Genomic DNA, 12,834 nt, shown 5'->3' with positions numbered 1-12,834 from the left:
CCTGGGGAAACCTTAAGGTCAGTGTTTCCTTGAAACTAGATAAACTGACCCCGCCGTGCCTAGCCCGGCCCCGCGGGCACCCCGCGTGACGGCGCCCGGGCGGCAGGACCAGCCTAGGGACGCGCGGGGCGGCGCAGTTGCCCTTTTGAATGCCTCCTGCGGCTCGGAGCGCTGGCGGGCGCTGGAGTGTGAGTGAATGTAGCCCCGCGGAGCCAATGAGCTGGGACCGGATGCGATATATCCTCTGGGACAACAACTGCTCTGTTCCGCCTCGGATCCACATGACGCCATTTACTGCTGCCGCGGCCGCCGCAGAGCTGCTCCCTGCCTCCTCCGGAAAGGCGAGGGCGCAAGCCAACGGCGGGCCCCCCCGTCCGGGCCCCAGACCCTCCCCCTTCTCCTCCTCCTTCGCACCCACCGCCCCCGCCTCGGCCTCGCCGCCGCGCCTCCACAACGCCCAGTCTGCACCGCCGAGAGCTGCGCGCCGCAGCGCGAGCGGAGGAGAGGGGCCGGCGGAGCGCGCAGCGCCCAGGCCCCCGCGCCCGCCCGGCCCGCAGCCCTGCCGCCCCGCACCCCCGCGCCGCCTCCGCTCGGACGCGGCCGCGGCCGCGCGACTTGGCCATCTGGCTTTAGGTTCCCTGTAAGGCCGTTTTCTTTTCTCATTCGCTCATCTGCCAAGAAAGGAGACTCGCCGTTGGCGCTTTGGCCTCCAGTTCATTGAGAAAAAAGAGGAAATACTCCGCGTGCGCGTTTAGAAAGGGGGTCGCCTCCAGCCCCGAACTCCAGAGTGTTCATCGCCTGGGGACTTCGCTCCGGATTTTCCTCTCCTTTTCTCGTCCAGCCGATTGCTCGGAAGTTAGGCTGAAGCAGAGTTTAGAAGCAAGAGGGGAAAAAGTTTGCATCGGGGCTGGATTTATTTGCACACCGCAGGAAGAAGAGAATCCAACGGAGAGGGGTTGGTGCAAAGCCGCGATCACGGTGAGGCGCGTTTGGCTGGCTCTTCCCCGTCCTGGCTCCGTGGCCGGCGCGTTGTGGGCAACATGGAGTAGGTGCAGCCGGACCGGGAGTGGGGTCTGTCTTTCCTCCGGCCTCCCTTTCTCTAACCCCGCAGGTTTTCCGTGGGGAACCCGGGAGCTGCCCGCGGGTCTGCCTCGCCTCGGGCTCTGTCTGCCTCGGCGGGGGCTGCAGTGCGCGCCGGGTGCAGTGTCCCCGACCCCACGCGCCCGCGCTCTGGGGGGTTGGGGTGGCGGACGGCTCGCGGCGAGTCGGGTCCCGGCGGTGCACTGGCCGCGAATTAGGCGCTGAGAGCGGGAGAGGGAGGGAAAACACTTTGTGTTTTCCAGGTCGCCGTTGCAGGCGCCCGCATTGCTAACCTGTTCCTCTCCGGGGAAAGCACGTCCTGAGAGAGGCTGTCCCGAGGCAGGGGCGCCGGGGTTACCGAGGGAGCGTGGGTAGCTCGCCTCGCGGGGGCAGCTAGACCTCGCGGGTGAAAAAAGGACAGGGTGCCGGGTGGAGGGAGCCTCCGCCTCTGCTCGGTGTGAACACAGGCGAGCACGGAGCCGGGTGGGAGCGTCGCCCTGCCTGGCGCCGCGTCTCTGCGGTTCGAAGTGCAGCTTTCTCTTTTTTCCGTTCGCCGTGGTCGGCTTGGGTCATGCTTTTTTTTATTTTTGGAAGATTGGGCCGACCCAGCACAGGAAGAAAGTCATCAAGCGGTCGCGATCGTTTTCCATTACCTGAAAGTAGGTGGCAAAAGTGGCTAAGGTTTTTTTTTTTTTTTTTTTCCCTCCCTTTTCCTTTGATGGGCTGATCCACTTTTTTGTTGCTGCTGCTGTTTCTTAATTCGGAATCTTGTGCGTTTTTACAAAGCGGTTTCTGTGTCGGTTTGCCCCACCCTTGCTTGTGCTGAAGTCCTTTCCCCCTAATCCTTAGTCTGATCACACACTGTCCTTAATGGGGGTTTCAAAGCGGGGGGCGGGGGGGCGGGGGCGAGGGAGCGGGGGAAGGAGGGGTGCTGAGAAGGAGGCCAGGGATAAGCAGAAATCTCTCTAGTAAACCTCCTTACCCGCAAAGATGCTACTTTGCACTGCAAGCAAATCTGCGCGGAAACTTTCCAGTTTGGGGATCTGGGTCTTGCCCGCCCGGCGTGGGACCCTTTTAAAAGCATTTTTTATTTGACTTTAAGAAGTATATACATGTATATAGATATATATTTTTTCAATATATAGGCGTTTGCAGATTGCAGGCAATGCCCCTTCGGTCAGCGCAGGGTGGAGTCGCCCGGTGTGCATGGGTTAGACCTCGAAGTACCGGCTCTATGTCCAAGGCAGGGCCAGTGCCCCGTGTTCGAGGGCCTTGGCCGCAACGTGTTGCAATGGGCGGTGTGACCTCCGCCTAAGGGTGGAGTGGCTCCCTCTTGGAGCTGGGAGGCAGTTCTCTGGGGTGGGGGAGATTCTATCTGCGAATGAAGAGAGGGGGAAGCGCGCTCTAGCGTTTCAGGGCACGTCCCCTTCCGAGGCGCCCGCGTCCCCCGCCTGTCTGTCCGTCTCGGAATTGTGCGCAGGGGGGCCAGCTTGGCTTCTGGGCTGCGTCAGTCCTCCCGGAAAAAAGTCCCTTGGGGCTCCGACTGTGTGTCCCACCTGCTGGGGACCGTGTCGGGGCGCAGATAGAGCCGATAAACGGAGTGAAAGCAAAGAGCAGCGCGATCTCGTCTAGCCTCTCTGTTGGAACTGAGATCCGGTCTCCAGCTCTGCCTTTTTCCGAATTGGAAGGCGTGTGTCACCTGCCTGTGTCTCTTTTCTAAAAAGCCAGACTGGATGAAGGTCCACTTTTGCGCGTTTTTAGTCATTGTAGACTTGGTTGGCAAAGGGGGTGGTAGTTTTGAAATTTTACAGAGAGGTGGCGATTTAAGCGGTTACTTGTCAGGATGATAGATTTGAGATGTGACACTTGAATTTTTAAAACACTTCCTGTTACCGCCAATCAGTTTATTAGGTTCTTGGAAATGCGCAAAGTAGTTAAGATTTTGGCAGAATTTAAAATGTTCTCCCAGGCTCTCGGGTTGTACAATATGTGATTCTCAAGTTGTTGGGAAGTTGAAAATAAGTTCCTGTCTTTTTGTTGCTCCTGGTTGTAAGTTTGCTTTATTGTAGTCCTGGCACCTGACAGGATTTGAATTGGTGTGTTTTTAATTCTATTACTTTGTGCTACTGTGTAGTTAATGATAATTCATGATTGTTGTATAAAATGTATAACTATTCCTGGGGGGGGATATTTAGTTTTTTGCATGTCAGATTCATCCTATGAGGTTTTATAAAGTTACAGAATAGTTCAAGGTATTTAATGCAAAAGCAGACTTAATTAAGAACCAAGAATTTCTAGGCTGTATTTATTGATGTTTAAGGCAAAAATGACCATAATAAGTTTAAACCTGTTTCAGAATCTGAAAAGGTATTCAACTTTTGAATATGTCAGTATCAATGTTATATTCCAACACTACTTTCCCACAGTGTTTTACATGGAACCTGAACCTTGCAGATTTTATGCTTATTTGAGTAAGGAATTGTTACTTACGCGATTGAAACAAAGATCAGCCTGGTGTCACCACACATCACAGGATTGAAGAATTGCTGATGCACAGCCGTAATTTTTACTTTTTGGTACAGGCGTGGCTCAGATGGCTGTCGGAATACCCTCCACAGCAACTCCGCTTGAAAGCCTGTTTCTCTGGGGGAGGTGGGGAGTGAAGAGTTAACTCAAGGGGGTGGAGAGTGGGAAGTATCCTGGAGTGTAAACCGTCTCCTTCCTCTTGGTTTCCGCAGGAATTCAGATGTGTTCTAAGCCTGCTGGGGTGAGCATACTTCCAAGACCTGATGGAGGCCAGAGCTCAGAGTGGCAGCGGATCGCAGCCCTTGCTGCAGGCAGCCCGTGACGGTGGCAGGCAGCGTGGGGAGCCCGACCCCAGAGACGCCCTCGCCCAGCAGGTACACGTGCTGTCTCTGGATCAGATCAGAGCCATCCGAAACACCAATGAGTACACAGAGGGGCCTACTGTGGTCCCCAGACCTGGGCTCAAGCCTGCACCTCGCCCCTCCGCTCAGCACAAGCACGAGAGACTCCACGGTCTGCCTGAGCACCGCCAGCCCCCCAGGCCCCAGCACTCACAGGCCCACGCTTCTGCGAGGGCCACTCTGTCCAGGTCCGTCAGCACAGTCAGCTCGGGGTCTCGCAGCAGTACTAGGACAAGTACCAGCAGCATTTCCTCTGAACAGAGGCTCTTGGGATCATCCTTCTCCTCGGGGCCTGTTGCTGATGGGATAATCCGGGTGCAGCCCAAATCAGAGCTCCAGCCAGGTGAGCTTAAGCCGCTGAGCAAGGAGGATTTGGGGCTGCACGCCTACAGGTGTGAGGACTGCGGCAAGTGCAAATGTAAGGAGTGCACCTACCCAAGGCCTCTGCCATCGGATTGGATCTGCCACGAGCAGTGCCTTTGCTCGGCCCAGAACGTGATCGACTACGGGACCTGCGTGTGCTGTGTGAAAGGCCTCTTCTATCACTGTTCTAATGATGACGAGGACAACTGTGCTGACAACCCGTGTTCCTGCAGCCAGTCTCACTGTTGTACACGGTGGTCGGCCATGGGCGTCATGTCCCTCTTTTTGCCTTGTTTATGGTGTTACCTTCCAGCCAAGGGTTGCCTTAAATTGTGCCAGGGGTGTTATGACCGGGTGAACAGGCCTGGATGCCGTTGTAAAAATTCAAACACAGTCTGCTGCAAAGTTCCCACTGTCCCACCCAGGAACTTTGAAAAACCAACATAGCATCATTAATCAGGAATATTGCTGTGATAAGGATTTTTCCCTTTTTTTTTCTTTCTTTTTTTTTTTTTTTTTAACACACACATATGCAACCAACTAAACAGTTAGAAATCTTGGCACTGTTGATAGAGGGTTGGGATATCCTTTGCTGTTTGCAGTGAAATGCTTTTTGTCCATGTGCCATTTTACGCGTGTTAGAATTCAGCTAATGGAGCTCAGAGTATGTGATGCAGATCTTGGCAACCTACATGTTGCATAAGCTAAAGCAACAGACACTCCTAGGCAAAGTTTTTGTTTGTGAATAGTACTTGCAAAATTTGTAAATTAGCAAATGACTTTTTCTCCCCATTGTTTTCTCCAGAGATAATGTGCTATATTTTTGTATATACAATAATATTTGCAACTGTGAAAAACAAGTTGTGCCATACTATATGGCACAGTCACAAAATATTATACTAATATGTTGTACATTCGGAAGAATGTGAATCAATCAGTATGTTTTTAGATTGTATTTTGCCTTACAGAAAGCCTTTATTGTAAGACTCTGATTTCCCTTTGGACTTCATGTATATTGTACAGTTACAGTAAAATTCTACCTTTATTTTCTAATTTTTTCAACATATTGTTTAGTGTAAAGAATATTTATTTGAAGTTTTATTATTTTATAAAGAAGAATATTTATTTTAAGAGGCATCTTACAAATTTTGCCCCTTTTATGAGGATGGGATAGTTGCTGCAAATGAGGGGTTACAGATGCATATGTTCAATATAAAATAGAAAATATATTAACGTTTGAAATTAAACTGTGCTGGATTGTCTTATTTTACCTTTTCTTTTGTTTTTTGAAGTGAAAAACCATTTTATGTCAAGGATAGCACTTCAGTGAAATTGTTTCACTTATCTATGAGATTATCTTACGGTTGCTGCTTTAAAGTAGAGTGGAGATTTGGTGATTTTCAGAGATAACTCTAGCCATCAGGAGAGAAATAGCTGAGCGCCTGACTCAGTAGTATAAATCGAATGAGGGCTCATTTTCGGCTCCTGTTGTTTTACTGATTTGCAGACTAGCCTTTGTTTTGCAGGTTTAAAAAAAAAAAAAGTCTTATTCGTTCAGGAGACTTCCCTAAAAGATGAACCATTAGACTTTTTCTTTATATACAATATTAAGAATGAATGTCATAAGGCTAATTCAGGACCAGAGAAATGAGTTCATTTCAACAAATATTTATTGACTGTCCTCTGTGTGTCAGGCACGCAGTATACACAGATCAATGCTTATAATTGAGGCAAAAATGTTTTCTTGACTTAGCAGATCATGGCTCTGTTTTTTCTAGTCTCTTTGGTTTTAGACTCTTAAGTTTATCACCATGATACCAAGTTCCTTATGTTAGGAAAGACATGGAAAACATAACTTGTTTTGGTTCAGGCACTGGGTATCATGAAATTTCATCCTGTATTGGTCTAATAATTCAAGCACAAGCAGGCCAACTTGAGAGGCCCTGTTGTATTTATTTAATCAAATTATCCAGAAAATTGTTAAATTTTACACTGGGAAAAAGATGCAGAATGGCAAAAAAGTCAGTGTTTGCGGTTATCTTTTGGACGCAAACACAGCAAGCTGCTAAAAGCCCATCTTGACAAATATTGGGTTTTCTTACTTGTAATAAGTCACTTGATTAATTAGTCACTTTATGGCTGATTTTTTTTTTTCCCAAAGCACAACCTTTTGCTGCCAAGAATCACCGGAAGTCTAGGAAATGATTTACCTGACATTATTGTTTAATCTCTCGTTTCCTGTTCTAAGGCTCCTTCTCTTAGGTTAAGAGCTCTTAGTACAGGCTGTCTTCTGTTTTGTTTTTTGAAATTGGCTTTCAAGAAACTATATAGCCTCCTAAACCAAGACATTGCTATAAGGACCTTCAGTTTCCTCTAAGCTTTCTCCAAAAAAAACCCCCCAAAAAACACAAGGGTAAATCAATTTAGAAATTACTCTTAAGTTTCAACTCTGGGATACTGAATGTTGCAATTCTAATACTCATATCTAACCATTATGGTCTAAGAGGAATTAAAATATTGAAAAAAAATAGGACAGGGTTTCTTATTCATCACATAGTTTTCAGGATTTGTAAAGCACAAAAATTTTGACTCCCGGTTTCTGACTGTATCAGAAACTGCCATACGCACTGAGAACTGTTTTGTGTAGAAACTGTGAGAGGCCTTTTTTTTTTTTTTTAAACCACATGAGCAGCTTTCAAAGTGTTACATAGACAAATTGAATCACATGCAATTCGGTGTTTATTGAAGATGTAGAATAAAGGCCTCTTTCCATGGTTATGGACTCAATCTCTGATCGTGTGGCCTAGGGATTTGCATTTTTAATCATTCCACTGGTGATTATGTACAGTTTGAGCACTACTGACCTAGATATTGCTTTCTAATTTAGCTTTTTTTTTTTAATGGATTCCATTGTAAAGCATAATTCACGAGTTTGAATGTAGAACATAGTGATAAACCAGCTGAAGTTAGAAGAGGACTTGGTGTAAGTATATATGAAGTCTTGATCAAAATTATTTAAAGATAAATAAGGAAAATTGGATTCCTCAAGAAGCTTCTAACTATTAAATGTTGAATTTGTCTATAAACCAGTATAGAATTCATTTTCAGAATATAAAGAATGTTTCTGTCTAAACAGATTGAAAACAGATGGTGCTCACTCTTCAGTGTGTTAAAAGAGTTTTTAAATATTCCAGGTCATCTCACTGAGGTAAAGGAATAATCACCTCAAGTTCTGTTCTTTTTTTTTTTTTGCGGTACGCGGGCCTCTCACTGTTGTGGCCTCTCCCGTTGCGGAGCACAGGCTCCGGACGCACAGGCTCAGCGGCCACGGCTCACGGGTCCAGCCGCTCCGCGGCATGTGGGATCTTCCCGGACCGGGGCATGAACCCGCGTCCCCTGCATCGGCAGGCGGACTCTCAACCACTGCGCCACCAGGGAAGCCCCTCACCTCAAATTCTTAATCTCAAGTTCGTGAAAATTCTTAGTATAAATACCAGTTGATAATGCAATGGCCATTATTCGGATATTGCGATAGATTAAAAGTATAATGATACAGCCAACATTAGTTGACCCCTTACCATTTAGGGGCCTCTTAACTATATATTTTTCTGGTTTCTTACCTTTTTATTTTTTTAGAAACCTGTGCATTCTCTATATTGAGATTCATTTAAGGATGACAACTTGATTGCTGTTACTGAAAACAGTCATTTATGTGTGTTGAGGAGGAGACTAAGGCCCTGCCAGGTTTCTCCATGTTGGAGCATGCTCTGGGCATTGTCTGTGAAAGAAGAAAGCCAAAACCAAATACAGGTACTCTCAACCAAACTCTGCATGACTTTTTTCTCCAATACACCTTTGTCTCAAGGACTGCTTGCCTCCAGGATATATAAGATAGTGATAATGTCAGATAAATGAGTTTGCTCTTTGCACAGTGCAGTGAGGTATTGGATAGACAGTTGATGGGTTTAATGCTTTTGAACGTATATGTCAGAACTTTCAAGGGTTTAACGGGTTTCGAGTTTCACTTGTAGTTATATCCAAATCTGGCCGTTTGCCTTCCTCTCTTAAATATGCAGAAGGACCAGGATGTACGTGCAAAAGTCTCAACTTTGAAAATGGGTTAAACTGTGTAGATCAAAAACATTAAGTTTGTCATCTTGTGCGCAATCTTTTACACTACTTTAGTAAAGAACAATAAAAATAGGCATTAACTAGTTACATCAATACTGTATCAGTATCCATTCTTTGGTTTTCAATATTCATTAAGACACAAGTTATGTTAATTTCTACTTTAATTAGGCCAGTTGCCTCATTTCTCTGCAAGATACCAAGGGTGGGTCTCCAATGATTGAAGACTAGAGCAGAATTTTAAAATCAGGTCTGTCTGATTTGCCTGAACTGATCGTTAGAGTGAAGCTTTACATCTGGAATGTTTAACCACTGGTTTAGCCATTCATGGGAGGATAAAGCTGTCAGACTGTATCCTATAGTTGCATTTTATTTGGATATCATACACCACCTTCCTTACATCATGAGAGACAACCATTTGAATAATGAGAGATAAAATGTGAATTCCACTAATAGTGCACCTCTGGTCAAAATTAAATTTAAGAGACTCATTTAACTTGTAGTTGAAAAAAGAGAGAAAAATATCTAGAATATATGTTATATAGAATATAATACACATTATATATTCTCTATATAGAGAGAATGTAAAAATATATAGAAATAGAGCAAATTAAAAAAGATTAGCACTTAAACCTTTACCAAATGTTTCACATTTTTATTTAAAACTGCATTTTGATTGACCTAAAGAAATTTTAAAAGCCAGTCTTACTTGGCAACTAATATTTTTTTAATAAACTATTAAAGGAGGTTAGAACGAAGCCTGTTTGTTGCCTTGGCCTCTGGCTTGGCTACATGGGGCATGTAAGGCTTCAGCATACCTTGAAGGAGTCAATTTCTCAAAACAGTTCTAATGCACACAGAAGACATGAAAAATTCGGCTGAATGCAAGAACCACACTCCCCACCCCTGGAATGGAATTTGGGTCCCCAAAATTAGGCATTTCAATTGAACACATTTTTTTTGAATGCCTACTCCTTAACCATCACAGGGCTAGTGGCTGAAGTACAAAAGGAAAGGGTTAGCGACTCTAATGCAAGCCAGGACTTTCCACAGCAAAGGCACAAGCAAGGTGCTATGAGAGACAGAAAATGGGTAAAGCACTGATGCGTTCACGATGGGTTTGATCTCCAAGGCTTTGCAATGGTTACAGATAGTTAAATAGGCACAGAGTTTTTTGCTGAGTCAGAGGCAACAGAATTCCCACTACTCATTAAATAAAACTGTGTTCACCATGCTCATATCTTAAATTCTAAATGAAATGTAGAGAGGAATCCCTGGTGGTCCAGTGGTTAGGACTCCAAGCTCTCACCGCAGAGGGCCGGGGTTCAATCCCTGGTTGGGGAACTAAGATCCCACAAGCGTGAGGTGTGGCCAAAAAAAATATTTTAAATAAATAAATGTAGACATGTTTAATATTTGGACACCTATAATTTGCTGTATTTATTCTTAATTTTATGATTCATGATTGATTAAAACTTTTCCCTAAAAAATGTGGATTAAAAAATACATTTTTAAGATATATAACTAAGACATAAGTTGGAAAGATCTGTTTATTCTTGTTTTTCCAGTTTTTACTAGAGTTTCCCTCTTGTCACTAACCCATAATTTTAGCTTGCTTCTGTACCTAGAAAAATGAATACTTGTGAAGAACAAATTGGGGATAATGAAACAGAAAAAAACGCATTCATGATAGTATGAAAGAAAGTAGTTGAGCTTTGGAGCAATTCCACCCTTGCCAAAAAACAATGCCTGAGACCTGACTTCCCAGGTCCACACGGCTCACAAAGCCCAGATGACCACCTCTGGCAACTACGTTAACACAACTAACATTTTTGAAATGGTTTTGTGCTCCAAATAACATCTGGTTTATTGACTTGCATCAATAGGGCTCACAGTCAAGCAGGCTCTGGTAAATATATTTGTATCGCCTCTCATTTCTCCAAGTTCTTAATAGTCTCAAGTGCATCCTTCCTAGACCCAGCTTTCCTGCTCCAAAGTAGGCACAAAGTAGCCCTAATATCTGCTGCTAGTCATAGCAGAAGTTGTTCCTGAGATTTCTGTTACAAGGTCATCTTTGTAAGTTCGGAACTGTGTTCCAGGATGCATATCTGAGGGTCACTGTGAACATTATAAAGCCTAGTGACAAAGCAGCCCAGCATACATCGAACAGCAGCACAACAGAGCCTTGGGATCAACATTTAGTAGCTGTTATGTTGGCAAACTAATGGCTAGGATGTGTCGGGAGATGTCCCTCTGCTAATGAGGAACTAACTCCAGGACCAGTGATCTCAAGATCAACATTCGCATTCAGGTCTTGATGTCACACAATTAGGATACAGCCTAATTTGGTTTCATTCCAAACATTCATTAACACTATACTGTACCTTTGAGCTTAAACTTTGGCAGTGGTTCTTTTACAGACTATTGATCTGATTCTAATAATCATTGATCTGATTCTAATCATCGTATCACAAGATACGAACCCAACAGTGTGTCTTCTGAGCCTTTGCCCTGCCATGGAAACAATAAAAACTACAGGCTCAGGGCTTCCCTGGTGGCACAGTGGATAAGAATCTGCCTGCTGATGCAGGGGACACAGGTTCGATCCCTGGTCCGGGAAGATCCACATGCCACGGAGCAATTGAGCCGGTCCACCACAACTACTGAGCCTGCGCTCTAGAGCCTGTGGGCCACAACTACTGAAGCCCACGTGCCACAACTACTGAAGGCTGCGTGCCTAGAGCCCGTGCTCTGCAACAAGAGAAGCCACTGCAATGAGAGGCCGTGCACCGCAACAAAGAGTAGCCCCCGCTCACCGCAACTAGAGAAAGCCCGCATGCAGCAACGAAGACCCAACACAGCCAAAAATAACTAACTAACTAAATAAATAAAAAACTTAAAAAAAAAAAAAAAAAACTACAGGCTCAGAGTGCAATTTCTTGTCACTGATGTCATATTTATGGTGTATCTTCAGCGTAAGAGATGTTACAGTAAGTGGGGAGAAAGCATTAGATCTGTGATTGTGGATTAGCAAAATAAGTATGATGCCCACAGCCCTTTGGAAGCTAATAATCTAGGACTTAGGTTTTTAGTCATAGGAAATGACTGGTAGCATTACCCACTTCCTGCCCTGGGCAATTTGATCCCCCAAGGGGACATTTGCCAAGGTCTGGAGACATTTCTGGGTTTCACTACTAGGGGTGGAAAGGAGGAGTTATTGGCATTTGCAGGTAGAGACAAATTGCTAAACATCCTCCACTGGCCAGCATTCCCAACAACAAAGAATTATTCAGCCCCAAATGCCAACAATGCTAAGTCTGAGAAACCCTGCTAAGAGGAAGCTAGGAGAGTAGTGGGGAGACTCAATGAGAATTGAGTAGTGGGGTACTCAATGAGAATTTGATGAATGAATGAATAGATGAATGAATTCAATCGAAAGTAAGGATATATTTATCCTTCTGAGGCAGGGCAAGGACAGCCATCAGCTGTGTTGAGGGACAGAGAGGTCAAAGGACCTGGGGGAACTGCTGTGACCATAATTTTGGAATTTCAAATCTGAGTGCTAAACCTCTGAAATTCTTCTAATGGAAAACACCTACATTTGTAAGTATCTATATATGTCCACACACCTACTTTTCCGTAGTACTTGAAGTTCATGTGCTCTGGAGACAAGCGCTGTGCAGATTCCCTTGTCTGTTACCTGTTAGCTGTGTAGCCACATGCAAGTTACTTAACGTCTCTAAGCCTGATGTCTTCATCTGAGAGATAATAATTCTTGACTCCTAAGTTGTGAAGATTGAAGAGGTATGTGTGAAATATTAACCCTTGCGATGGGTACAAAATAAGTACTAAAAAAAGTATTTACTACTATTTTGTATTTGGGTGATTTTTCTTCTTCTTCTCCTTCTCTTTCTCCTAATTCCCTCAGGCACAGTGTTAAATGCTGGAGACTAAAGACAGTATCTCCCGCCCTCTTAGAACTTGTTTGTAGGAAAACCAAATATTTACTATAGAGTATAATACATGTGATTACAGACTTAAAATACACACAAAGAGGAAATGATTAACTCTATCTTGGGTGTAGTACGTGGGATTAGGAAAGTTTCCCAGAGAGGATGATGTCTGCAAAGCAACTTGAGTGATTCTTTAAACTGAGGTGGTGGATAGGAGCCCACAGACAGCCAGGTGTAAAAGAGAAAGAATTCCATTCTTGACTGTGAAAGAAGAAAACAGAATTGACATGATGCCAAAGGACTGATAAATTTCAAATAAGTGTTTCTTTATAAGAGATTTATGAGATTTTAGTTTCTGAAAATTGGGTTCTAATAAATCTGTG

At 44.7% G+C, this 12,834-nt stretch overlaps 1 protein-coding gene across 1 annotated transcript; it reads left to right on the top strand.

Moving 5' to 3' along the window:
* The first annotated feature begins 440 nt into the window (after positions 1-440).
* SPRY2 (sprouty RTK signaling antagonist 2) lies at positions 441-5,617 on the top strand. Its single transcript, XM_059995684.1, has 2 exons — positions 441-978; positions 3,819-5,617. Exon 2 carries the CDS (start codon positions 3,870-3,872, stop codon positions 4,815-4,817), a length of 948 nt encoding a protein of 315 aa, XP_059851667.1. The 5' UTR covers positions 441-978; positions 3,819-3,869; the 3' UTR covers positions 4,818-5,617.
* The last annotated feature ends 7,217 nt before the right edge of the window (positions 5,618-12,834 follow it).

This window comes from Delphinus delphis, chromosome 18 (genome assembly GCF_949987515.2).
Source record: "Delphinus delphis chromosome 18, mDelDel1.2, whole genome shotgun sequence".
In the NCBI taxonomy this organism is placed as follows: Eukaryota; Metazoa; Chordata; class Mammalia; order Artiodactyla; family Delphinidae; genus Delphinus; species Delphinus delphis.
The sequence above is the reverse complement of the archived record's forward strand: the minus strand, read 5'-3'. Positions and strand labels throughout refer to the sequence as shown.